Genomic DNA, 24,559 nt, shown 5'->3' on the forward strand with positions numbered 1-24,559 from the left:
GGTATTGGTGCTCAACACAACACAAGGTCCCCAGCATCACAGATGCCAGTCTTCAGCCAATTCGATTCACTCCTTGTGATATTAAGAAACGGCTAAAGGCACTGGATACTGGAAAGGCTATGGGCCCTGACAATATTCCAGCAATAATACTGAAGGCTTGTGCTCCAGAACTTGCCACGCCCCTTGCTAAGCTGTTCCAGTACAGCTACAACGCTGGCATCTATCCAGTTATGTGGAAAATTGCCCAGGTATGTCCTGTACACAAAAAGCAGGATAAATCCAACCCGACCAATTACAGCCCCATCAGTCTACTCTCCATCATCAGTAAAGTAGTGGAAGGGGTCATCAACAGGGCTATCAAGCGGCACTTGCTTAGCAATAACCTGCTCACTAACGCCCAGTTTAGGTTCCATCAGGTCCACTCAGCTCTTGACCTCATTATGACCTTGGTTCAAACATGGACAAAAGAGCTGAGCTCCAGAGGTGAGGTGAGAGTGACTGCCCTTGACATCACAGCAGCATTTGACAGAATGTGGCTTCAAGGAGCTCCAGCAAAACTGGAGTCAATGGGAATCACAGGAAAACTCTCCACTGGTTGGAGTCATACCTAGCACAAAGGAAGATGGTTGTGGTTGTTGGAGGTCAGTCATCTCAGCTCCAGGACATCACCATTTGAGTTCCTCAGGGTAGTGTCCTGGGCCCAACCATCTTCAGCTGTTTCATAAATTACCTTCCATCATAATCTCAGAAGTGGGGATGTTCGCTGATGACTGCACAATGTTCAGCACCATTCGCGACTCCTCAGATACTGAAGCAGTCTATGTCCAAATGCAGCAAGACCTGGACAATATCCAAGCTTCGGCTGACAAGTGGCAAGTAACATTCGCGCCACACAAGTGTCAGGCAATGACCATCTCCAACAAGAGAGAATCCAGCCATCGCCCCTTGCTGTTCAATGGCATTGCCAACACTGAATCCCCCACTATCAACATCCTGGGGGTTACCATTGATCAGAAACTGAACTGGACTAGCCATATAAATACTGTGGCTACAAGGGCAGGTCAGAGGCTAGGAATCGTGCAATGTGTAACCCACCTCCTGACTCCACAAAGCCTGTCCACCATCTACAAGGCACAAGTCAGGAGTGTGATGCAATATTCCCCACTTGCCTGGATGAGAGCAACTCCTACAATACTCAAGAAGCTTGACACCATCCAGGACAAATCAACCCGCTTGATTGGCACCACATCCACAAACATTCACTCCCTCCACCACCGATGCAAAGTAGCAGCAGTCTGTACCATCTACAAGATGCACTGCAGGTATTCACCAAGGCTCCTTCGACAGCACCTTCCAAACCCACAATCACTACCATCTAGAAGAACACCAGCTCCTCGAAGTTCCCCTCCAAGTCACTCACCACCCTGACTTGGAAATATATCACCGTTCCTTCACTGTTGCTAGGTCAAAATCCTGGTACTCCCGTCCTAACAGTGCTCTGGGTGCACCTACACCACATGGACTGCAGCAGTTCAAGTAGGCAGTTCACCACCACCTTCTCAAGGGCAATCAGGGATGGGCAATAAATGTTGGCCCAGCCAACGAAGCCCACATCCCGTGAATAAATAACTAAAAAAAAGAGAAATTCTGGGACACTGGAGAGTAGGTAGGAAGCATACATATATAATGCTGCGTTCTGTAACTAAACTTATTATCAAGAAAAGGATTAGAGTCATTTTATACTTCACCATCAGGCTTGGGATTGAATTAGCAGGCAGCATTTAGTTGAGGGTGACCTTTGAAACATACAGAGGATTCCTTGTAGGGGCAGGAGGCGCAGTGGTAACAAGAAATGCAATTCACTTGTTCTAAAAAGAAAGTTCTATTTCAGCATTCTTCATTCAAGTTCTATGCTGAAAGCATGATTGATCAGAACTCACCTCAAGTTCTTTGATCTTTTCTTCTGCTATTTTCTGTTTTTCAAGGAGCTGATTGTGAATTACAACTTTTGGCTGAAGAATAAACCTGAAAAAAATCAGAAAACACAATGTTTTAATTTGCAGTAAGGATAGATTGAAAAATACCAATTAACCATGAAACTTTTTTCCAAGCCTGAGAGTTGGCAAACTTCCATAATCAGAGCATGGAAGTTAGATGCAACTTTTTCCAAATATATATAGATACATATGTGTGTGTTCCTCTAATTGTTGTATTACATAAAATTTCTGTAATACATGAAATAATTTAATTTGTTACAGCCAAAAGGAAGTGTCGGGCTAACTAGTACAACAAACCAAAAATTATCAACATTGTTCTGGGCAGACCTAGTGGGACATAATACGTGGCACGTATGTGTAGAGGTCTGCTACTGTTTAACAATGCACCTGATCTTTTTTTTGTGGGGGTTTTAATCAAACCCTGCAGGACATGGGAGGTACTGTCTGGAATTAAAGTCGCAACTGGATGAACTGTTTAACATTCTGGACCAAGTCATATTACCTCAAGTCACTTCTAAGCTTTTGTGTGTGCAGAATGAATGCCTCAGCAAAACTGCCGAAATGCCTCAGCCATAGAGATTCCTTCCCCAATATTCCACAACTAAACTCTCTGAAAGCTTGATTTTGTTTTCACATTTTTATCCAAAATGAAGGGTTCTTGAATTTTTTTTTAATTACATACAAGACTTTACTAAAAGCATCATGGACTTAGGATTCTATAGTTGAAAGAGCAGACATATAAAAGTGAAAAATCAAACTTTAGAAGATTTCCATCATATTCCTACCACCTTTAATTATTTTTTATTATATAACAATTACTGATATTCCAGGTGCCAAACTACATTACAAGGCACTTCACAGGCAAATAAATTTATTGTGCCAAATAGTTTAAGGGAAAAAGGACATTAGTTACACAGCAAATAATTTTGATTCAATGTATTAAAACGCTAAACAATATTTTGAAAAAGGTAAAAGTAAGATAACATACCACAAACTATATGTTTTCATGTTTTACTTCACAAATAATCTGATACCACAGAATTCCACCTTATTTTTGGTAATCAGATAAGAATTGTTTTAATCTTTCTACTTAAGTACTGATTTTGCCCCTAATTTTCTCATTTTTCTCAAATGTGGCAAATGTGTGGTTTGATGGGTTCCCCTAGTGCCGAGTGCAATTCTTCAGTTGTGGACAATAAGTTAAAATCTATTCGACTGTGTGGGACATCATCGTCTAGCTTGATCCTGTCCTAAAACACTACCCTCATGTGATTCTTTTTAAACTGTAAGTCACAGGATAACGATCAACAGTGAAAACCTTGCCACACTTCTCCCTAACTCACAGGCACTAAGACCAGCCAACCTAGATCAGCTAATTCAGCATAGCTCAGTGATTGACCCTGGAATATTGTTGATCTTTATGGCTCAGCGTCACTCCAGAAAGTCTACATCGTAAAATCACACAGACACATATGACAAGACCAACATGCAGACTTTATGTAAACTGCAGTTGACTCTGAAGAAAATATTAAATTCTAATTTAGGTTTGGACACAGCACAAAAATGTTCCTGCGGCTATTGGATGTCCTCCAAAAACACTACAAAAGAAAAACAAAATGTTTAAACTTTCTAAGTTGTACTTCAATAAATCATAGAGGATGATTCTAAAATGTATGCTTAAAATACAATAAATTATTCATTCATAGCATGCAAGTTTATTTTAAGTAAAAAGATGGGTTGCATAAAAGCAGATTGTATTACAAATGCAAGAATTTCACTGGGTATCACTAAAACAAAATATGACCATCATGCAAGATGTTTCAAGTGATTTAGAATCTACTGGCACACTTTCAGAAATAAATATACTGTTATTTTTGAGTAATATTCATTTATCACACACTCTGCAACATACTGTCTTCAGGAATTATTTTTCAACCCTAGATCCAATTTGTTTTGCTGTACTACTAAATATACATAGTCAAGAATGCTGCTGTGTGCACAAGAATAGGATATGTTTTTGTTTACCATCCACTTCTATCCATTTATAGCATATTCTCAAAGGACATGAACACCATATAACATTGTAAGTCTTGCACATTGAGTTAATGGCAATTTGTTTCCCATTCACCTGTGTCCCCTCCCCATCAAGACTGCTAGACCCTCCCTCCCACTACCACCCCAAGAATCTGGCAACCCTAAATATCATCAGACCTTGGACCCCTAGTTGTCCAAAACTCTTTCTCAATCCTGCTGGACCACAGGACTCTCAAACCTAAACTAACTTCACCCTAATCCTGGAACCCCATCTGTGGACATAAGAAAGGTCATCAACCTGAAATGTTAACTCTATTCCTCTCTCCACGGATGCTCCCTGACCTGCTGGGTATTTCTAGCATTTTCTATCTTTTATTTTAGTCCCAATTATGGAACCTTGAAGGGCCCTACAACATTCTTCTCTCCAGTCAGAAAAGCATTGTCCATCACTGATCTCTAGCTCCTATTACTTAGTAAATTATGCACCCAAGTTACCATCATCCTTTTAATATCATGTGCTTCTAATTGCCAAATAAGTCTATTATGAGGTACTTTACCAAATGTCTTTTAAAAGTCTATATGTACAACATTTACTGCACTTCCTTCATCAAGTTTCTCTGTAATTCAATCAGTATAGTCAGACCTTGTTACGATCCTGTTAGGGACCGTTAACATTTGAAGAGAAATCTGAACACCTAGTTATTAACTGGCAGAATTATACCATAAGATTTTACTTTTTTTTTTAAAAACCTTATTTTATATAAACAAAGCAAACACTATTAACATTATAGTTTGTAATGGCTTATGCTATAAACTCAGTTCTACTTTTTAGTTCACCCAAGAGTTCCTTTAGCTTACGAAATCTTGAAGGGTCATTCACTTCTTTAAGGACCAACCCAAAGGCATGCCACAGCCCTCCAGAAGTCACTTTAATTCTCCTCAGTGTTCCAGTTATTCTCTAAGGTTATATTTTATGGGGACCCTTTTGGCTAAGTAATTCTCTAACTTTTATTTAATGTTCATGAGGGTGGATGCCTCAGCTCCTTGTTTGGGTTACCAGCAGATATCCAACTGCCTTCTCACATCTTCCAAGCTAATACTGCTGACTGCTTTCTGCCATAGGGCTCTGTGAGGACCACTGTAGATTTCTTCCACTAGCCGCAAGCTAGAACAAATCTTCCGTCTGATTTTCCCTCACAAAATCCACAATGAGATTGAGCCCCACCCGCAATCCACAAATGAAACAATAAAGTTAGTAGTTTCACTGCTTAAATGTAGGCCTAACATACATTTCCTTTGGCTCTCCACACTCTGGAGTTGCAGCCTACACAAGACCAAATCTGTAATTGCCCCCATCTATTCCCAAACTGAAATGCTTGCTCCTGTCAGCAAGCACACACAGATAAATTCAACAAAAGAACCTTCCACCCCCACAGCCCATCTTTATGACAAAGTAGCATGCTTTGGGATGGTCTTAAACAGAAATGTAAACAAATTAGTTTACCCACATGCAACTCTTTTCGATTCTGTAGCCCATGTGAATAATTTATATTGCTAATGGAGTTTTACAACCCTTCTCCAGACCCCTTGGCTTCATTACAAGCATAGAGATGGATCATTCGTTGGTCAAGTGTTTTCATGATCAATTTTGACCTTGCAAGACAAACACAGGCTACCATTTAAGTGTAATAACCCCAGGCTCGTTTGAGTTGCATTTACATCTGAGTTGTTTTTTTATCAGTTTCTCAACTAGATGCTCACATTTTCCACAGTTAAAACTTTAATTCCTAAAACTAAGTTATGTTCTAAAATGAATGAATTATGAACTAGATTTCTGCAACAAAGTGATTTAATCTTTCAGAAATCTGCAGTAGCTGAAATTATTAACCCATGTTTCTCTAAGCATTGATTTTATTCCCCTTCCCAGCCACTCACTCAGACTGAAGCGCGCTGTGTGAATGCTTAACATTCTATCTGATGCTTAGCTGAGTTTTAAACCATCTTCTAACCATCACCAACACCATCTATTCCACCTGTGCAACACTGTACTCCTCTGCCACTGAAACCCTTATCCACGTTTTGTCATACCTGAACTTGATTATTCCACTGGTATCCCAACCTCCACAAACTCCCACACTTACCTGTTCTGCAGTCATCCATCATTGTCCTTCACAGGAAGCTGTCCCACAACATACTGGATTCACACTATTCATTCTTATCAAATTTCTTCATGGCCTTGCTGCACTTTATCTCTACAATGCCCTGCAAGCCTTAGATCACGTTCCACAGCATTCGTCAGTTATTTTGCTCAATTATTTTCAATATAACTCTCTCCTTTCACTTCATCAGTGGTGAATCCTTTGGTGGTATTGGCTCCAGTTTCCCCCTTCTCTTCATGTCTACCTTTCTCTGCTCCTTTAAAAATCTTCTAATAAACACAAAGTTTTGGGCAACATTTAACATTCTCTCCCTCAATGTCTCATATCCTTTTCCCTGGCAAATTCAACTTGCGAAGTCCATAGGGTCTTCATTGTTACATTAACGGTGCTATATAAAAGCCAGATTTTGTTTGAATTTGCTATTCATGGAATGTGCCAAATCTTATACATACAATGTCCCTCTAAATGTTGGTGCAATCACTTACGTAAAATGTAAATGATGTAGTTTGTTAATTGAGTATTCCTTAACCAATGTGCTGATTTGCTAATTCTATGGTAGAGAATATGGAAACTGACATTTGTTGCCTCGGTGAGGCTATCAGCAGAGGGTTGCATCCCCACATTATATGGTACTGGAAACTATCCGGTCTAGTCGGCTGCTCCAGACTCCTTTGTTCCCATCAGCAATGGTGGGATCCTGAAGGAACCAGCTTCCTCTTGGATGTAGTGACTCCCCATCGGGGTGGACAACACACTGTTCTTACTCCAGAGAAGCCAGTCTGTTGGAGGGAGGAAGTTTCCCAGGGCCCACATTGGTGGTTGAGGTCAATGGGATGAAGCTGTTGACCCTCTGCTCCTCCAGACCCTACAAGTCCAATTCCAGCGACAAGTCCTGCACTCTTAGGAAATCGCCAGCTGCTTTACTTCTATAGACAAAAAACCAGGTAAGTGCGGGTGATGGTCTCCTCCTCTCAGAAACTGTGTTGTTCCACGTGACTCTGCCAGCTCCAAGTAGAGAGCAAGTCCTTCGACCCATGTTAGAAAGCTCAAAGAGTAAGCTGAGGGCTAATAGCAAACAAATGGCACAGAGACCTGTCCCCCTAGGACAAAGCCGCCAGCCGTCCCACGCTGCAAACACCAGCATTTGAGAAAACAACATCATAAAGAGCAAACACTCACCGGTAAGCATCCTAGCTTTTATTCTTTACACATACTCACAATGGGAAATAAATATCTTTTTTAAAAATTAGAAAAATAGTTAAATGTTTGCATTAGACCTTAAATCCACCATTCGATCATTTCTTCAGTGAACCACCAGAAACGTCTCCTGGACACCAGAGGTACACATACCAGTGTTTGGAAATATAAAAACAAAAAGCTAAAAGCTACTGCGGATGCTGGAAATCCAAAACAAAAACAGAATTACCTGGAAAAACTCAGCAGGTCTGGCAGCATCGGCGGAGAAGAAATCAGTTAACGTTTCGAGCCTTCATGGCCCTTCGGCAGAACTGAAGCATAGTTAGAAGAAGGGAGAAATATAAATTGGTTTGGGGGGGGTGGGGAGAGAGACACATTGAGGGTGTGGTGATTGTGGAGATGAGCAGATAATCAAAAGATGTCACAGACAAAAGGGTCAAAGAGGTGTTTTGTCTGAGAAAAGTGCTAATTAAGAATGGAAGACAGGATATTCAAAGTACAGCTCTAGTGGGGGTGGGGTGGAAAGGCTAACAAGGTTTTAGTTTTAGATTTAAAGATAATGGAAATAGGTGGGGAAAGAAGAATCTATATAAATTATTGAAAAAAAAAGCGGGGGTGGGGGGGGGGGGAGAGAAACGGGGTGGGGATGGGGGGAGGGGGAGTTTAAGATCTAAAGTTGTTGAATTCAATATTCAGCCCGGAAGGCTGTAAAGTGCCTAGTCGGAAGATGAGGTGCTGTTCCTCCAGTTTGCGTTGGGCTTCACTGGAACAATGCAGCAAGCCAAGGACAGACATGTGGGCAAGAGAACAGGGTGGAGTGTTAAAATGGCAAGCGACAGGGAGGTTTGGGTCTTTCTTGCGGACAGACCGCAGGTGTTCCGCAAAACGGTCGCCCAGTTTGCGTTTGGTCTCTCCAATATAAAGGAGACCGCATTGGGAGCAACGAATGCAGTAGACTAAGTTAGGGGAAATGCAAGTGAAATGCTGCTTCACTTGAAAGGAGTGTTTGGGCCCTTGGACGGTGAGGAGAGAGGAAGTGAAGGGGCAGGTGTTGCATCTTCTGCGTGGGCATGGGGAGGTGCCATAAGTGGGGGTTGAGGAGTAGGGGGTGATGGAGGAGTGGACCAGGGTGTCCCGGAGGGAACGATCCCTACTGAATGCCGTCAAGGGGGGGTGAAGGGAAGATGTGTTTGGTGGTGGCATCATGCTGGAGTTGGCGGAAATGGCGGAGGATGATCCTTTGAATGCGGAGGCTGGTGGGGTGATAAGTGAGGACAAGGGGGACCCTATCATGTTTCTGGGAAGGAGGAGAAGGCGTGAGGGAGGATGCGCGGGATATGGGCCGGACACGGTTGAGGGCCCTGTCAACGACCGTGGATGGAAAACCTCGGTTAAGGAAGAAGGAGGACATGTCAGAGGAGCTGTTTTTGAAGGTAGCGTCATCAGAACAGATGCGACGGAGGCCAAGGAACTGAGAGAATGGGATGGAGCCTTTACAGGAAGCGGGGTGTGAGGAGCTGTAGTCGAGGTAGCTGTGGGAGTCGGTAGGCTTGTAATGGATATTGGTGGACAGTCTATCATCAGAAATTGAGACAGAGAGGTCAAGGAAGGGAAGAGAAGTGTCAGAGATGGACCATGTGAAGATGATGGAGGGGTGGAGATTGGAAGCAAAATTAATAAATTTTTCCAGGTCCTGATGAGAGCATGAAGCAGCACCGAAGTAATCATCGATGTACCGGAGAAAGAGTTGTGGGAGGGGGCCGGAGTAGGACTGGAACAAGGAATGTTCCACATACCCCATAAAGAGACAGGCATAGCTGGGGCCCATGCGGGTACCCATAGCCACACCTTTTATTTGGAGGAAGTGAGAGGAGTTAAAGGAGAAATTGTTCAGTGTGAGAACAAGTTCAGCCAGACGGAGGAGAGTAGTGGTGGATGGGGATTGTTGGGGCCTCTGTTCAAGGAAGAAGCTAAGGGCCCTCAGACCATCCTGGTGGGGGATGGAGGTGTAGAGGGATTGGACATCCATGGTGAAGAGGAAGCGGTTGGGGCCAGGGAACTGGAAATTGTTGATGTGACGTAAGGTGTCAGAGGAATCACGGATGTAGGTGGGAAGGGACTGGACAAGGGGAGAGAGAAGGGAGTCAAGATAACGAGAAATGAGTTCCGTGGGGCAGGAACAGGCTGACACGATCGGTCTGCCAGGACAGTTCTGTTTGTGGATTTTGGGTAGGAGGTAGAAGCGGGCCGTCCGAGGTTGGGCGACTATCAAGTTGGAAGCTGTGGGAGGAAGATCTCCAGAGGAGATGAGGTCAGTGACAGTCCTGGAAACAATGGCTTGATGTTCTGTGGTGGGGTCATGGTCCAGGGAGAGGTAGGAGGAAATGTCTGCGAGTTGACGCTCAGCCTCCGCGAGGTAGAGGTCAATGCGCCAGACAACAACAGTACCACCCTTGTCAGCGGGTTTGATGACAATGTTGGGGTTGGACCTGAGAGAACGGAGTGCAGTGAGTTCAGAGAGAGACAGATTAGAATGGGTGATAGGAGCAGAGAAATTGAGACGGCTAATGTCACGCCGACAGTTCTCAATGAAAAGATCAAGAGAAAGTAAGAATCCAGAGAGAGGGGTCCAAATGGAGGGAGAATATTGGAGGTGGGTAAAAGGATCCGTTGAACGGGGAGAGGACTCCTGCCCAAAGAAGTGAGCACGGAGACGAAGACGGCGGAAATGCCCGTTCTACACATTGCAATTAATTGTGCAACTTTCAAATTGTGGAAAGGAAAAAAAAACCAAGATTTAAGTTAACAGCAAATATTCTCTTAAAGAGCTTTGGAAAATGGAAGGGGGATAAATAGTCAGTAGTATTATCAACATAGAACTGCAATTCCACCTTGCTGTTTTCCAAAAGCTTGCTGCAATCACCAAATCCTGAAACTTTGAATATCCACAAAGGAAAGTGTTGTGCAGCTCATAGGCAATTCCCCATAGTGAGGGAGAGAAAAAAAACTGATGTCGAAGGGATGAAGGTTGGCAAAAGCAGAGAACTGAGGCAGTCACCTGCTCACACTCTTGGTTGGAAAATTGTGTATGCAAAGGAAACCTAAAAATAATATAAATCAATGTGAAAGAAAAGCAGCATATTGGAGTTCAAGCACACTTTCCAGCCTGTGAACCCATAGTTTACGTTTTACTACTACAGAGAAGCACTTAGTCTTCTGAGAAAGGAGATGGGAAAATAAAAAGAATTGGCATCATGCTGTGCCTTATGTCTACTGGAACCAAGCCAACAACACCAGAAGTAGATCAGGGAACAATTTATTTGCCTGCTCTCTTGATCACACCTTGGTGAGGGAGGGTTGTGGGGGTGGTAACTGGAAGGAATTTTATACAATTCAAAAACGAGGGAATAAACAAAATCACTCATGTTTAACAAAAATCAAATTTCGCTCCCTATGTATGACCATACCGATTGGCTGCGAAAAGGATCTAATCAAAATGTCAAATTTGCTTACTAACCAACAGGAGAACAAGATACAAAACAATCTTTCAGGAGTCTCACATTAGCACCAACAAACGGTTAACAGGCATGTTAACTATGCTGTGTCTAAATGATAGAAAAGAAAACACTTCCAAAAACATAAGGTGGGGTCTATATAGCTGTATAAATGATAACAATTTTTTCTAATTTGTGCACTTCCAGTTTGAATCTAAAGGGCCCAGACCAATTATTTTCAATCATGCATCAGTCCGATAATGCTTCTGAAGTATCTTGCAGATGCAGAACTCCCATTTATATATAAATACCAGGAAATATCAGGAGTATGAGTTCATGAAAAATAACAGCATACAATGGGGATATGCAAGGATATGAAAGTTACCATATTTCTTTATATACTAATACATTATGCTTGTTCTGGCCACAAGCAAGCAAGCCAAATTCCAGTGCTACAGTTTAAGCTGTGAGCATTCTTTACTCAGTGCAAAAGGCAGTGTTCAGAAGGTGACCAGGATCTCTTACGACCAGAAGCTTAACCTTGTATGTATTGTGAATATGACATAGCTTTCCTCACAGGTAACAGTCTACACTTTTACCATTTGATTATACTGGAAACAATACAGGATGCACACTTAATACTTATGATTTCTCCAAGAAGCAAGAAAACACCACACAAATAGACCAAATATTTCAGGCTACAATTACAAATTGTTTATTATACAAAATAAATTTACACAGCAGGTCAATCAATAGATAAAATTAGCAATTGTTCTGATTGATACGCGACTTTTTTTATGCCAAGGTAAGCAATTATGAAATTCTCATTCCTTTAACTGAGCCGTCACATTCATAGGGTTTACAGTGACCTGAAATGTATTAAACTGAAGAATTGGCCAACAGCTTCCTGTATTTATCACAGCTGAAAGAGGCCTCAAAGCTTCACAGATACAAGGGAACATATTCTGTGCATGACACCATTAATTGAATAATGGTTCACACTTCATTGAGGCATTACATACCTAATTAATTCTTTGACAATTTATAAACAAAAATATAAACAGAAAATGGTGGAACATCTGTAGAGAGAGAAGGTAGGTATTCTAACAAAGGCCATCAACCTTAAACTGTAACAGAATTTCTTCCTTCCATAGATGCTGCCTGACTTGCTATAATAAAAACAGAAAATGCTGGAAAAACTCAGCAGGTCTGGCAGCATCTGTGGAGAGAGAAACAGAGTTAATATTTTGAGTCCAATATGACTCTTCTTCAGAAGAAAAGTCATATTGGACTCGAAACATTAACTCTGTTTCTCTTTCCACAGATGTTGTCAGACCTGCCGAGTTTTTCCACTGTTTTTATTTCAGATCTCCAGCATCTGCAGTATTCTGCTTTTATTTTACTGCCTGATCTTCTGTGCTTCCAACATAGTGTTTTTTTACAGATTATCAGCATCTGCAGTATCCTGATTTCTGAATTATAAACAGATTGTGAGAAAAACATTCTGCACCTGACTAATTTGAAAATCAGAGCACCTAGTTTGGGTCCTCCAGAGTTTAACATTTTAATGGCACAACCATCAATAATTCTCTAAAATCTGGCAGACTGAAACCTACTGCCTTTCAACCATCCACAACTTGATTAGCTATAGTTCATAATGGATCAATCAGAAGTCCACATTCAGGACAGAATTATTGTTGCCTCAGGTGGGCCAATAGTTTGGGACCAAAGTCACCCTCAGTGTCCCTGAATTAGGAGTGCAAGTCCCTCTCCCAGTAACACTGAGGATGATTGTGGTGCCACACCAATTTACTGTCTGAGAATAGCTCAATCAACACGTGGCAGTTATCAAACATGAGATCTTTCTGGTCTGTATGACTCGGTACCAATCACACAAACTGTTTACTTACTGGGCTATCTGAAGAATGTTCAAGCTATTTTTTCTACTATTTTAATGAGTACGAATGAAAAGTTTACTTTTGCACCTTCAGCTGAATTTCATATGCACTATTCATGCTGGCACATGAGCCCTCAGATTCACTAATATCTTGAACACCAGGTGCTCCTGTTGGTCTTTCAATTTACAAAACTACACCAACAGAAAAATAAATACTTGTTCAATTAGATCAATGCTGTAGGTGATAAAGAAGTTTCAATCAAATACAGCTCTTATTAAAAATGAAGCCACCCACCATTGCAAAAGAAGTGCATTATTTTGTTGCATCATTTAATTTACAATTCATCATACATTTTGTCATTGTTTGATTTACAGAACATATGCATTTCATTGTTTGTGGTACATTTATCAACTGAAAAAATGTCTACTAACTTTTCATAAAATATTGTAATAATCGCTATAATAAATTAAGACCTGATAAATTACTTTTCAAATCCTGTCTGTCCTTTTGCTATCTACCCCTCCAATCCTTGAATATAGCCCTGGTATGTTCATACAGATTAACGCAATGAAGCATCATTTTCTTAGTATAGCTACAATGATGTAATCTTCTCTCTGAATAGAATCTTCCCAATTGGAGTGCAGCCAAGGAAGATGACAAGTACATCAACTTCATATTATGTTTCGTAACATTTGTTGCAACTCTATATCCCTCTAGATGTTCTGCAGCTTTCACTAACTCCCTAGTTTATTTATTTGTTTTAATTTTTCTTCTCCCCACACTTTTACTTCCCACTTTCAATTAATCAGGAGTAGGGCATTGCCATAGAAACCATCAACTGGACAGTGATCGATCCATAAGGAGGGATGACACATATGCATTCTTCCTCCCTGCCAATTTCTTTCCTCCATAAACTAACTGAACGTCCAACTAAAAGTTCCACTTCAAAAAGGAGAGTGCTTCAATCTGCATTAGTATAACAACTCTAAACCTGTAATGCATGCGACCATCATAGAGTGGTCACAAAACAAAAAAAAAACTTGTATTTATTTAGCACTTTTCACAACCACCAGCCATCTCAAAATGATTTACAGTTATTGAAGTGTTTTTTGAAGTGGTCAAGTGTAGTGAAGAAAGCTGCTTCTTCAGGTTCTATAAATCATGCAAAAAGGCAAAATACTATAAAAATCAAATATACAAGCATCCAAGTGGTGCTGTAAAGGTCCTGTTTTTGCGACTGCAAAATGTTATTTTATTCTTGCACACAATTTTGAATTTGTACTACCATTTAATGTTCAAAAAGATACGATTACACTATAAACAGAATATTCAGAAGTTAGTCCTTCAAATGAAGTGAAAAGGCATTTAAAAGGTTGTTAATGAAATTTAATGAAACGCTTTCATTTGACAAGTTAATTTTCATAAAGACAGGGTTTCAGGCACTGGCAGAAGATATATCCTCCTCATGCACATGGGCTTAAACTTAAACAGCTAGCAGCTTAAAACACTTACAGAAGTCAGCTTTTCCTGAGAACAGTTATTTCTTTATTCATGTCGGCTTCAGTGTTCATTATTTATGGACACAATGTCACATCCTTAGTTCCAGCATGCTCATTCTTTAAACAGGAACTAAGTTTGTAATGAGAGGAAGCCTCTTATCATATCTATTTAAATGTAGACAGTATTTTGCATTCCCATTGTTTGTGTGCTAAAAGGTATGCAAATAATCTACAGAGAATATAAAAATAAAACGTACCTGCCCTAGGATATGTTGGAAAACAATGAAAATAACTATAGCTGCAACTGAATTCAATGTCTGGAACTGGAACATACTTCCTAAAGCTGATAAACACTCTTTAAAAAAAACTAGACCAGGCAGGATATACTCAAACAATACCAATCAAAAGGTATCAATTAAGAGTTTGTAATCACATTTTAGCATTTCGACCAACATGTCTTTAGCTTGTAGCCCAAAGCATAAGAATTTTTTTGTCCTTAGGAAGGTGAAGGATGCTAATAGTAAGCATTGGGACGATTTAAGTGTTATAAATCTACTGTCAGCATCAAACATTCAACCAGCCAAGATACAGCATAGCTAAGTACAGAACTTCTTCCACAATTCCTCAAAAATGGGGATCAACTGCAAGCTCAGAAAAAAAAACATTCTGTTCCAATATCCTATTTTCCTATCCCCACAGCTGCAAACAACATTGTCATCACTTAGCATCAAATTATAGACAATTTTGTCATTTGGGTCCACACCCACATTGTGTTAAAACTACCCAAAAACTCATTTCAACTAGCCATTCTTACAGACATTCATATCCTCTGTCTCAATATGAACCCAGATTTTTATTGACAGAACAGTCTAGCACAACCTAAGTTCCATATTTTTATTCTGTCATTTGTTGCCCATCTCTAATTGTCCTTGATTTGAGTGGCTTGCTAGGCCATATTAGAGGACAGTTAACTGTCTGTGAGGAGAGAACAGTTAAGACCAGGTAAGGGTGGCAGATTTCCTTCCCTAAAAGGCATAGAAAACTAGACTAGCTTTTAATTCCAGATTTTTCCCAGGCACTAGCCTCCGCCTCCAGATTTCTATTCCAGTGACATTACCGCTATGCCATCGCCTCCCCATGGGAGGGCTTATTGAAATATTTTTATTTGGAGTGGACATGTGCAGCTTCTCCAGATGGCTTCAGACGCAAACATACATCTCTACTTCAATACCTGCAAGTTGTTCACATACTAAAATTCTCTTTCATTCTTTTTACATTTTACAATGTGGATTATTGTGAGGTAATATAGAGAAGATATAGTTTCCTTTATATTAGCTACAAAGATAAATTTCAATACCACTTCTAGCTGAAGTGACTGGTACAACCATGACAAGTTGTGCACAACTGGGAATCAATGACCCCTTGTCCTCACTTATCACCCCACCAGCCTCCGCATTCAAAGGATCATCCTCCGCCATTTCCGCCAACTCCAGCATGATGCCACCGCCAAATGCATCTTCCCTTCACCCCCCTGTCGGCATTCCGTAGGGACCGTTCTCTCCAGGACACCCTGGTCCACTCCTCCATCACCCCCTACACCTCAACCCCCTCCCACGGCACCTTCCAATGCAACCGCAGAAGGTGCAACACCTGCCCCTTTACTTCCCCCCTCCTCACCATCCAAGGGCCCAAACCCTCCTTTCAAGTGAAGCAGCATTTCACTTGCACTTCCCTCAATTTAATCTACAGCATTCGTTGCTCCCAATGCGGTTTCCTCTACATTGGAGAGACGAAACGCGGACTGGGTGACCGCTTTGCGGAACACCTTCAGTCTGTCCCCAAGCATGACCCAGACCTCCCTGTCGCTTGCCATTTTAACACACCACCCTGCTCTCATGCCCATATGTCCGTCCTTGGCCTGCTACAATGTTCCAGTGAAGCTCAACGCAAACTGGAGGAACAGCACCTCATCTTCCAATTAGGCACCTTACAGCCTTCCGGACTTAACATTGAGTTCAACAACTTCAGATCATGAACTCTCTCCTCCATCCCCACCCCCTTTCCGATCCCCCTTTTTTCTAATAATTTATATATCTTTTTAATATTATTTTTCTTTTCGCACCTATTTCTATTATTATTTTTCAATTTATTTCCATCCATTTTTTTACCTCCACCTTTCAGCCTATTTCGATCCCTTCCCCCTACCCCACCCTCACTAGGGCCATCTGTCACTTCCTCGTCCTGCTTTCTACCCTTAATGTCACCATCAGCACATCCTTTAGCTAATATCACCACCATCTGCACTCCTTTGTCCTTTTGTCTATGACATCTTTGGCAATCTCTTCTTTGCCTTCACCTATCACTGGCCCTCTATCCAGCTCCACCTGTCCCACCCCCCTCAAACAGCATATATTTCACTTCATTTCTATTTTTCTTTAGTTCTGATGAAGAGTCATACGGACTCAAAACGTTGACACTGTCTTCCTCTCCACAGATGCTATCAGACCTGCTGAGTTTTTCCAGCTATTTTTGTTTTTGTTTCAAGATTTCCAGTATCCACAGTATTTTGCTTTTAATCAACGATCTGTCCTTGTTAGCCGTAACACACATCAGCAGAGAAAAAAGTATGAACTTGAGATAAGTAATTGATACAACTCTGTACATTCCAAAACGACACACTCCAGCATATTTTAAAATAGTACTAAATCTCAGGGTTGAGTTGATATTATTTCAACAGTTTGCAGTATTATTACCAGTGAAATACTATCCCCCCGGTCGCCCACAGGCCCCAACCCCACCATGGCAAATCCCCACCCAAGTGGCCATATTTCATTTGTGAGCTCAGGCCAAACATACTAGCAATTCAATGGTATTAAGCATCACAACCAAGCTCACTCTTATTTTAAATTGACATATACATCCACATACTTTACAGCAATTAGGAACTGGATGCACGGCAGCGTTTTATTCCCCTTTCATTCCCATACCCCCAACATTTCTAGTCAAGGAGGCCCATTATAATGCCACGTGCTACCCTAGTTAGAATCTTCTAACTCAAACAAAGAAAAGGAATTGAGCCTTGAGACATTTAATCTTATGACTTACTGCTACACTGGCTACTATCCTCACCTCTACTGGAAAGTATCCCCATGATCCCAACTGAATTTAGTTTCAGTTCATACTCAGCTGAATGCAGCTTTGATATCAAAGGCAATTACTCTAACCTCACCCCTGAAATCCAGCTCATGCCAATGATTGGGCCATGGCTTTAATGAGGTCTAGAGCTGAGCAGTCCCAGCAGAACCCAAACTGACCATCATGTCATTGCAAATTATAGCAAGTTATATGTAAGTAAGTGGTACTTGATAGTACAGTTGACAATTCCTTCCATCACTCTGTTGATTATTGGGAGTAAACTGATAAGGTTGACAATTGGTCAAGTTTATTCTTTTTGCAAACAGGACTGCCTAGGCAATCATACGCATTATCGAGTAGATGCCAGCGTTGCAGCTGTGTTGTTAGTTAGGACCATGCCTAGTTCTGGAGCACAAGTCTTCAGCACTACTATCAGAATGTTGTCAAGGCCAGTAGCCATTGCTCTGTCCAATGCACTCAGCTGTTTCTTGATGTCAAATGGGGTGAATCAAATTAGGTGAGGACAGGCATGAGATGTGAACCTCTGTGGTGGTACTGAGAACAATCATTCCTCGTCACCTCTAACTGAAGATAGTTCCAACTCACATGCTGGACTCTGCCACCATTTAGGATGGGATATTCATAGAGCTTACTCCTCTTGTTAGTTACTTAATTAAAGACTATCATTCACAATTGGGCATGGCAGAGTTGTAGAACCTTGGCCAGGTCAACTGGTTGTCAGATCACTTGGCTCTGTATATTGCATGCTGATTTTGTTGTTTAGTATCCATGTAGTCTTGTGCTATAGCTTGAGTTGCTGGCACCTCATTTTTAGATATGCTTGGTGCGACTGTTGCATGCTATTCTGAACTCCTCATCGAACCAGTTTGGTCATCTGGTTTGATTGATGATAGAGGACTGAGGGGTATGCCAGGATATGAGTTATAGATTGTGGTGAAATACAATTCTGCTGCTGCTAATGGATAACAACGCCTTCTGGACTCCCAGCTTTGAGCTGCTAGATCTGTTCTTAATCTATCCAATTTAGCATGGTGGTAATGCCGCACAATGGAGCATGTCCTCAGTGTGAAGACAGGACCTGGTCTCCACAAAGACTATGCAGTGCTCAGTCCTACCAATACCATCACAAAAAGTAGCATACACAACAGACTAACGAGGTCAAGGTCTTAGGTTATTCCCTTGTGCTGCTGCTCTCAACATTTACTGAAAGCCCTACCAAGCAGCTATGTCATTCAGGACTCAGGACTGCCTAGTCAGTCTTGGTGACAGACATTAACGCTTCCCCCACCTACAATGCATTTGGTGTCCTTGCTATCCTCAATGTTCCTCCCAAATATTGATTCATCAGCTGAGGAAGGGCAGTAAGTGGTATTCAACAGGTCTCCTTTCCCATATTTGACCTGAATCTATGAGATTTCATGAGCTTTAGAGTAAATGATAAAGATTCATAAGGCCATTTCCCTCAAACTGTATAGAACTGCACACTTCTAGGGATCTGTGCTGTCGATGGAACAGGATGTATGAAGGAATGTTGATGGGATGAACCTGGAATGTAGAGTTATAGGTGCCATTGACCATGACAGACTGTTGCTTGATTAGTGTGTGGGACATCTCTTCCAACTTTGGCACCAATCCACAGATGTCAGTAATGAGGATTTTGCATAGTGCATTGAGCTATCGAGCCTTTATTGTGCCCTGATTCAATGCCTAAATCTCAGCCAAGTGCAGTGTGCAGTTTTGCATCAAATTACAAGAAAGAGAAAGAACTAAATGGCTTTCCAGGTCATTTCAGAAGGCAGTTTAAGAGCCAAGAGCAATGGTGTTGGGCTGGTCACAAAAAAGCCAGACAGAGTAAGGACAGCAGGTCTCCATCTCTAAAGGCATTAGTGAACCAGTTCGGTTTTTGCAACAATCCAACAGCTTCACGGTCACGTTTACTGGTACCAATGTTATACTTCCAAATTTTAATTTCTTGTAATAAATTTGAATTGTTTAGACATTATATTTTCTACAGTTTGCCATACCTATTGCACATCTCCTGTTAAGAAGATCTAGTGTGAAGTCCCTGTAAATCCTGCTCTCCACCAAGAGATGCGCAAGAAAGCGCATAAATGGTCCACTAATTTTCCCCATTCCTGCCATGAAATACCTATTCTCTTCTCAGCAGCACAGTTTGCTAGGTTCTTGTTCAAAATGTTGCAATGTACAAGAAAAACCAAAAAAGGGAGAAAACTTTTAAAAAGATACAGTAGGATGGAGCATAGCTGGTCTCCTAATGTTAATTCCATTCTAGGAGATCAAGATAATATTACTTACATTCTACCAACACCTTCATACATGCGTGCTTCTTGGGGCATTGCAGATATCTCTCCATCTGTTAAATGTGCATGTTTCTTGGTCCTATTTAATTGTTCAATCTGCAAATCTGCAAGTTTCACCTTCTGTTGCGTATCAAGCACCTTAGTCTGCAATTCAGCAAAAGCCTGAGGAAAGTACACAAGAATGAATTTGAAGTGTGACTGTAATTGGTCTGAAAGTCAATATCAACATTATTTATTAAATTTACAGATTAAGATATTATCATGTTTTAAGATGTACAATGGGCCTGATTTTAACTCTGTGTAAGTGAATAGATTTTGAGCAAGTTAAAATCTTGTCTGCCCATAATTTTCTTGCTATCAACTTGATTATTTCTCTGTAAACTTACAGTAGCCAAGTCAAAAATACCTTTACGACTTGAATGTCACATGATGTTACTCTGAACTTTCAGCTTTTCAAAGAAATTCACGAGGAATTGAACATGATTCCAAGAATCAATTATTTTCTTTTCATGAATCTCTAAACATCAACACAAATTACTTTGAGCACATCTAGCAGGTTCTACGTATTCTTACTTTCTGTGGAAAATATCCACCCCTCCCCCCAACCACCTCAATTTAATTCAGCAAAAGTCCTACTGTCACAGACAGAATGTACTTGCTCTCTTACTGCCTGTAATCAGTATGATTTGTATGGAAAGAGGTATTTCTTTTCTTAGACTTGGAGTGTGTAATGCAATTAAATAATTCAGAAGCAAGCTTTTCTGAGTTTAAAATAAAGGTTATTTATTCTCACACATTTACTCCAAATTAACATGTCACACACTCAGTCTCATGCACGCACACACATACATCTACATGAAGATTGGATATAGATAAATTTAGTGCACATTTACAGGTTACAGTTGATTCAGTCCTATATTTACGACTTCTGATCTCCCATGTGACATGCCTGTGGATTCTTGAATGATTGGATGATATAAAGTTGAAATGAGGGCCTTGTAAAGTGAAGGGTTCACAGCAGGTTATGAGGTTTCTTGTAGCTGAATGTCTAGGAGGTTGGTTCTGAGGTGAACTTTGAAACTGGAACAGGTTAAAGGCTTTGGCCACTTGATGACTTGCAGCTAGTTTAAGACTGACTGATGATTCTGATGGATCTGCTGATCCTGGGGTAATAAGGATGTAGTCCCTGAAACCAGTTTCAATTACATGGCCACTAGGTTAACACTTATAAGGTCCACCCAGTCTAGTTTGGATGGGGAAAGCAATGGGATACAATGGGAAGTTGATAGCAGCCATTAAATTTTGATCTTTCCTTTTGTCCAGTATAAAACATGGAGACAGGCAGTCTGGAAACTACACAGTCTTTAGGTGTTAGCCCATCCTTAAACAATGAAATGTGTGAATGCCACAAATAGCTGTGAGGTACCCTCACTTGTGCCCATAATTAATTAGATGTTAGCCAGAGGCTTAATACTGTCTGTAGTCCAAATGCCAAAAGTCACATAATTTGTAGCAGCCATCTTAACAGCTTGTTTGTGTCCAGTTTTAAAAAGTATTGACTGAAAGTTCATAATATGACATGCCTGTATTGGGCACGGGATGCCTCCACTGCACAGGGAAAAAATTGAATTTTAAGACTTTTTTTTAAACATGATTTCCCTGTGAAGCAAGAGAAAATATACACATACATTCTGCACACAATCTCACATTCACACAGGAATCTAGTACTGCTATAGTTTTCCCTGTCTGTTGCATTCTCTTGCTGGCTTATATTCTGGATAGCATGTCAGCAATGACATTTTTCTTTCCAGCAATGTGTGTAATCTTTAGATTAAAAGACTCAAGAGTAAGCTCTATCGGAACAATCTGGCATTGGTCATTTTAAATTTTTCTAGGAACTTTGAAAGATTACGGTCTGTGTATATTAGACTCTCTCGGTGCCCATTGCTAAGATAGACCCTGAAGTGCTGTAAAGCTAACAAAAGTAACAAAAAGACATTTACTTCTTAAGGGACAGTACAAATGAGTAGAACAGCTCTAGATATGTTTAGGTTTTCAATTCACATTCATTTAAAGGATGTATTTGCTTAAACAGTTTAATGTCTAAGTTTACAATGGCCATTGAAATACAAGGTTATAGCTTCAGTCTGTGACCTTTCATCAGAACTTGAGTTCTGATGAAAGGTCAGACCTGAAATGTTAACTTGGTTTCTCCCTCCACAGATGCTGCCAGACCTGCTGAGTATGTCCAGCATTTTCTGTTTTTATTTCAGGTTTCCAGCATCCATGGTATTTCGCTTCTTTGTTCAAGATTATAGCCTTGAAATGACTCCCAGATATTTCTTACTATTCATAAAATATGCAGTTTTAAAGGGTGAAATTTCTTTATTCAATTTTTGAGTTATCAGTGATTGGTCATGCTTGATGCACGGTGCATTTAGATGCCATAAGTAACTGTTGAGACTTTACTGTTGCAGTTGTAATGTAATCTGGTGAGTGGCCAGAAATTTTACAATCTACAACCTATAAATCGTTTATTCTAAAGTACTTTGCTAACTGAAATAACTCATTTGCATTCTAAGTTCACTAAATGGGGGCCCTGTCCCTGGAGTTAATATCCACCTGCTCCATCACTGGCACTTTACGACTTCAGTATGTACAATCTACAGAATGCACAATAGCATCTCGCCAAGGTTACATTAACATCAGTCCCTCCCCCACAACCACCAGCAAGAAGTGCAAAAGCAGCAAGGAAACACCATCACCTCCAAGTCACACACCACCCTAATACACACACACATATACATACATATCACTACTACTGGTAGTAGAATCTTGGAATTCTCTCTGTGACATCACTGTGGATGCACCATCAGCAATAGACTGCAGCAGGATTTTTTATTTGTTCACGGGACGAGGGCATGCTGGTTGGGCCTTTCAAGAGCAATTAGGGATGGACAATAAATGCTGGCCTAGCCACCAATGCCCACATCCTGTAAACAATAAAAAAAAGTTCAAGGGGACAGCTACCATCTTCTCAGGGCAACAAGGGATGAGCAATGAATGCAGCCTTACTGGTATCACCCACATTTTAGGAAGATTTTTTTTAAGTTGAGTAATTTGTTATTACATAATTTCTCTGATTCTATAATCCTCCCAGACCGAAGATCATTGAATAGCATCTTTTAAAAAGTGAGACAGTTAGGAACCTAAGGAACCATTAAGAGTACAAGATTGATGGGAAAAAATATGCTAAATAATCCCTTAATCCAAGTGATAAAAAATATTCTGACTACTTTAAAAACTGGAAATGCACAAGAGGTCATTCCGCATTTAAAAGAGCAAACATCTCGTGAAGAGTCCCACCCAAAATGATCTGTGTTTCTCTTTCAGGTCCTGCTCGTACTGAACGACTGGTTATGTGCTTCCAACATTTTATTTTCAAATAATATTAATATGTAAAAGTAAACGTTTAGTCAACAGGTTTGACATAAAATGAAGTTTGTTTTTAAGCGGTATCCAGAATGTGGCAAAACCTTGTGAACTTAAACTCTTAGAAATATCTCGCTCCAAGAAAGTCAGAAATAGTGTTGCTCCTGCCCATTGATTATACACATGTGGAATCTTTTCAACCCGACAGGGTGAGGAAGTGTTCACTTTAAACGGGCCTGCAGCAACCACACGTTTTTAATGCCCACCGAACACGAAACAAATGATTAAAACCCTCCCTGACACGTGCTTTTTACTCTTAGGAAGTTAAAGCAAACGATTAGTAATCGAAAGAGGATAAAAACGCGAAAATATAAGCCTCCGCTGCCTCTCTGTACCTTCTTCAACTCCAGGTCCACGGGGGCCGCCATCTTTAGAGGATGTGAGCATGCGCAGCTCGCACCTTCTCTACTGCCAGGCTGCCCCGAAAAATCAGCAGTGAAAGGATCATTCTCCTAGGAAAATGCATCGAGCTCAATATTGATGACAGACAAATGCATGTAAAAGTGTGTGTTGCCATAGCAATTCAAATCACTTTTCTGTCTGCCTGCCCCCCTATAACCCTTGACCCCCTTGTTGGTCAAAAATCTAACACAGCCTTGTATATTTTCAGTGATCCAGCCTCCACTGCTTTCTAGGGAAGAGAATGCCACAGACTAACAACCTTCAGAGAGAGAAAAACAATCCTTATTATCATAGAGCTTTTGTTAAGCTTTTTTGTAGCGTTTATTATTTTCTCATTAAGAATAACACACAACAATGTTTGAAATAAGAAGATTCCCAAATTCAATTTACCAATCTGGACCAGGGTATACTAGGGTTACCAACCTCCAGGATTGGCCTGGAGTCTCCAAGGATTGATGATTAATCTTCAGGATATTTCTGCGAGCAGAACCGGAAGGGGGAAAATAATCATATGAATGTTTAAAAAAAACACTTTGTTTTCAAAATTTTCTCGGAACGCTTCAGCTTATTAGTTTTAAAAATATCAGAGATGGGGATGAAGAAGATAGTTTGACTGTCAGCCAAAAATAATTTAATTGAATAACAAAGAGTCTGTTTCCAGTTGGCTGTGGGACGATGGTGCCTCATGAGAACGGACTACCGGGTGACCAATGGTGGGATAGTAGGGGCTGTTGATTCAGAGGTTGTGTGATGAAACCTCCATGAGTACATCCAAGCAGATTTGGCAACCCTAGCTTCAACTAAGGCATTAGTCATGGCCCCACAATTTCTTTTAGATCTTCCGAGCTAGCAAAGGGAGAAATGTCAGCATTCTAGTAGCCCCTGGATGTGGATGTCATTCTTGTGTACA

General features: G+C 40.7%; 1 protein-coding gene and 1 long non-coding RNA gene across 3 annotated transcripts in view; one reads left to right on the plus strand and one right to left on the minus strand.

Moving 5' to 3' along the window:
- pfdn1 (prefoldin subunit 1) overlaps positions 1-23,707 on the minus strand; it is a 109,477-nt gene extending 85,770 nt beyond the window's left edge. The window contains exons 1-3 of the mRNA XM_078550817.1: positions 23,583-23,707; positions 19,751-19,917; positions 1,941-2,025 (exon numbers count right to left, since the gene is read on the minus strand). Coding sequence (XP_078406943.1) covers positions 1,941-2,025; positions 19,751-19,917; positions 23,583-23,615 — 285 coding nt within the window. The 5' untranslated portion in view covers positions 23,616-23,707. The remainder of the gene's footprint in view (positions 1-1,940; positions 2,026-19,750; positions 19,918-23,582) is intronic.
- LOC144685860 (uncharacterized) overlaps positions 1-24,559 on the plus strand; it is a 105,801-nt gene that overhangs the window by 72,918 nt on the left and 8,324 nt on the right. The window contains exon 3 of one of the 2 annotated variants that reach the window (XR_013577798.1): positions 12,326-13,263. The exons of the other annotated variant lie outside the window; for it this stretch is intronic. This is a non-coding gene — a long non-coding RNA (uncharacterized LOC144685860). Of the gene's footprint in view, positions 1-12,325; positions 13,264-24,559 lie in introns of those variants that run through there. 2 annotated transcript variants of the gene reach the window in all.

This window comes from Cetorhinus maximus, chromosome 10, assembly GCF_964194155.1.
Source record: "Cetorhinus maximus chromosome 10, sCetMax3.hap1.1, whole genome shotgun sequence".
NCBI classification, from domain to species: domain Eukaryota; kingdom Metazoa; phylum Chordata; class Chondrichthyes; order Lamniformes; family Cetorhinidae; genus Cetorhinus; species Cetorhinus maximus.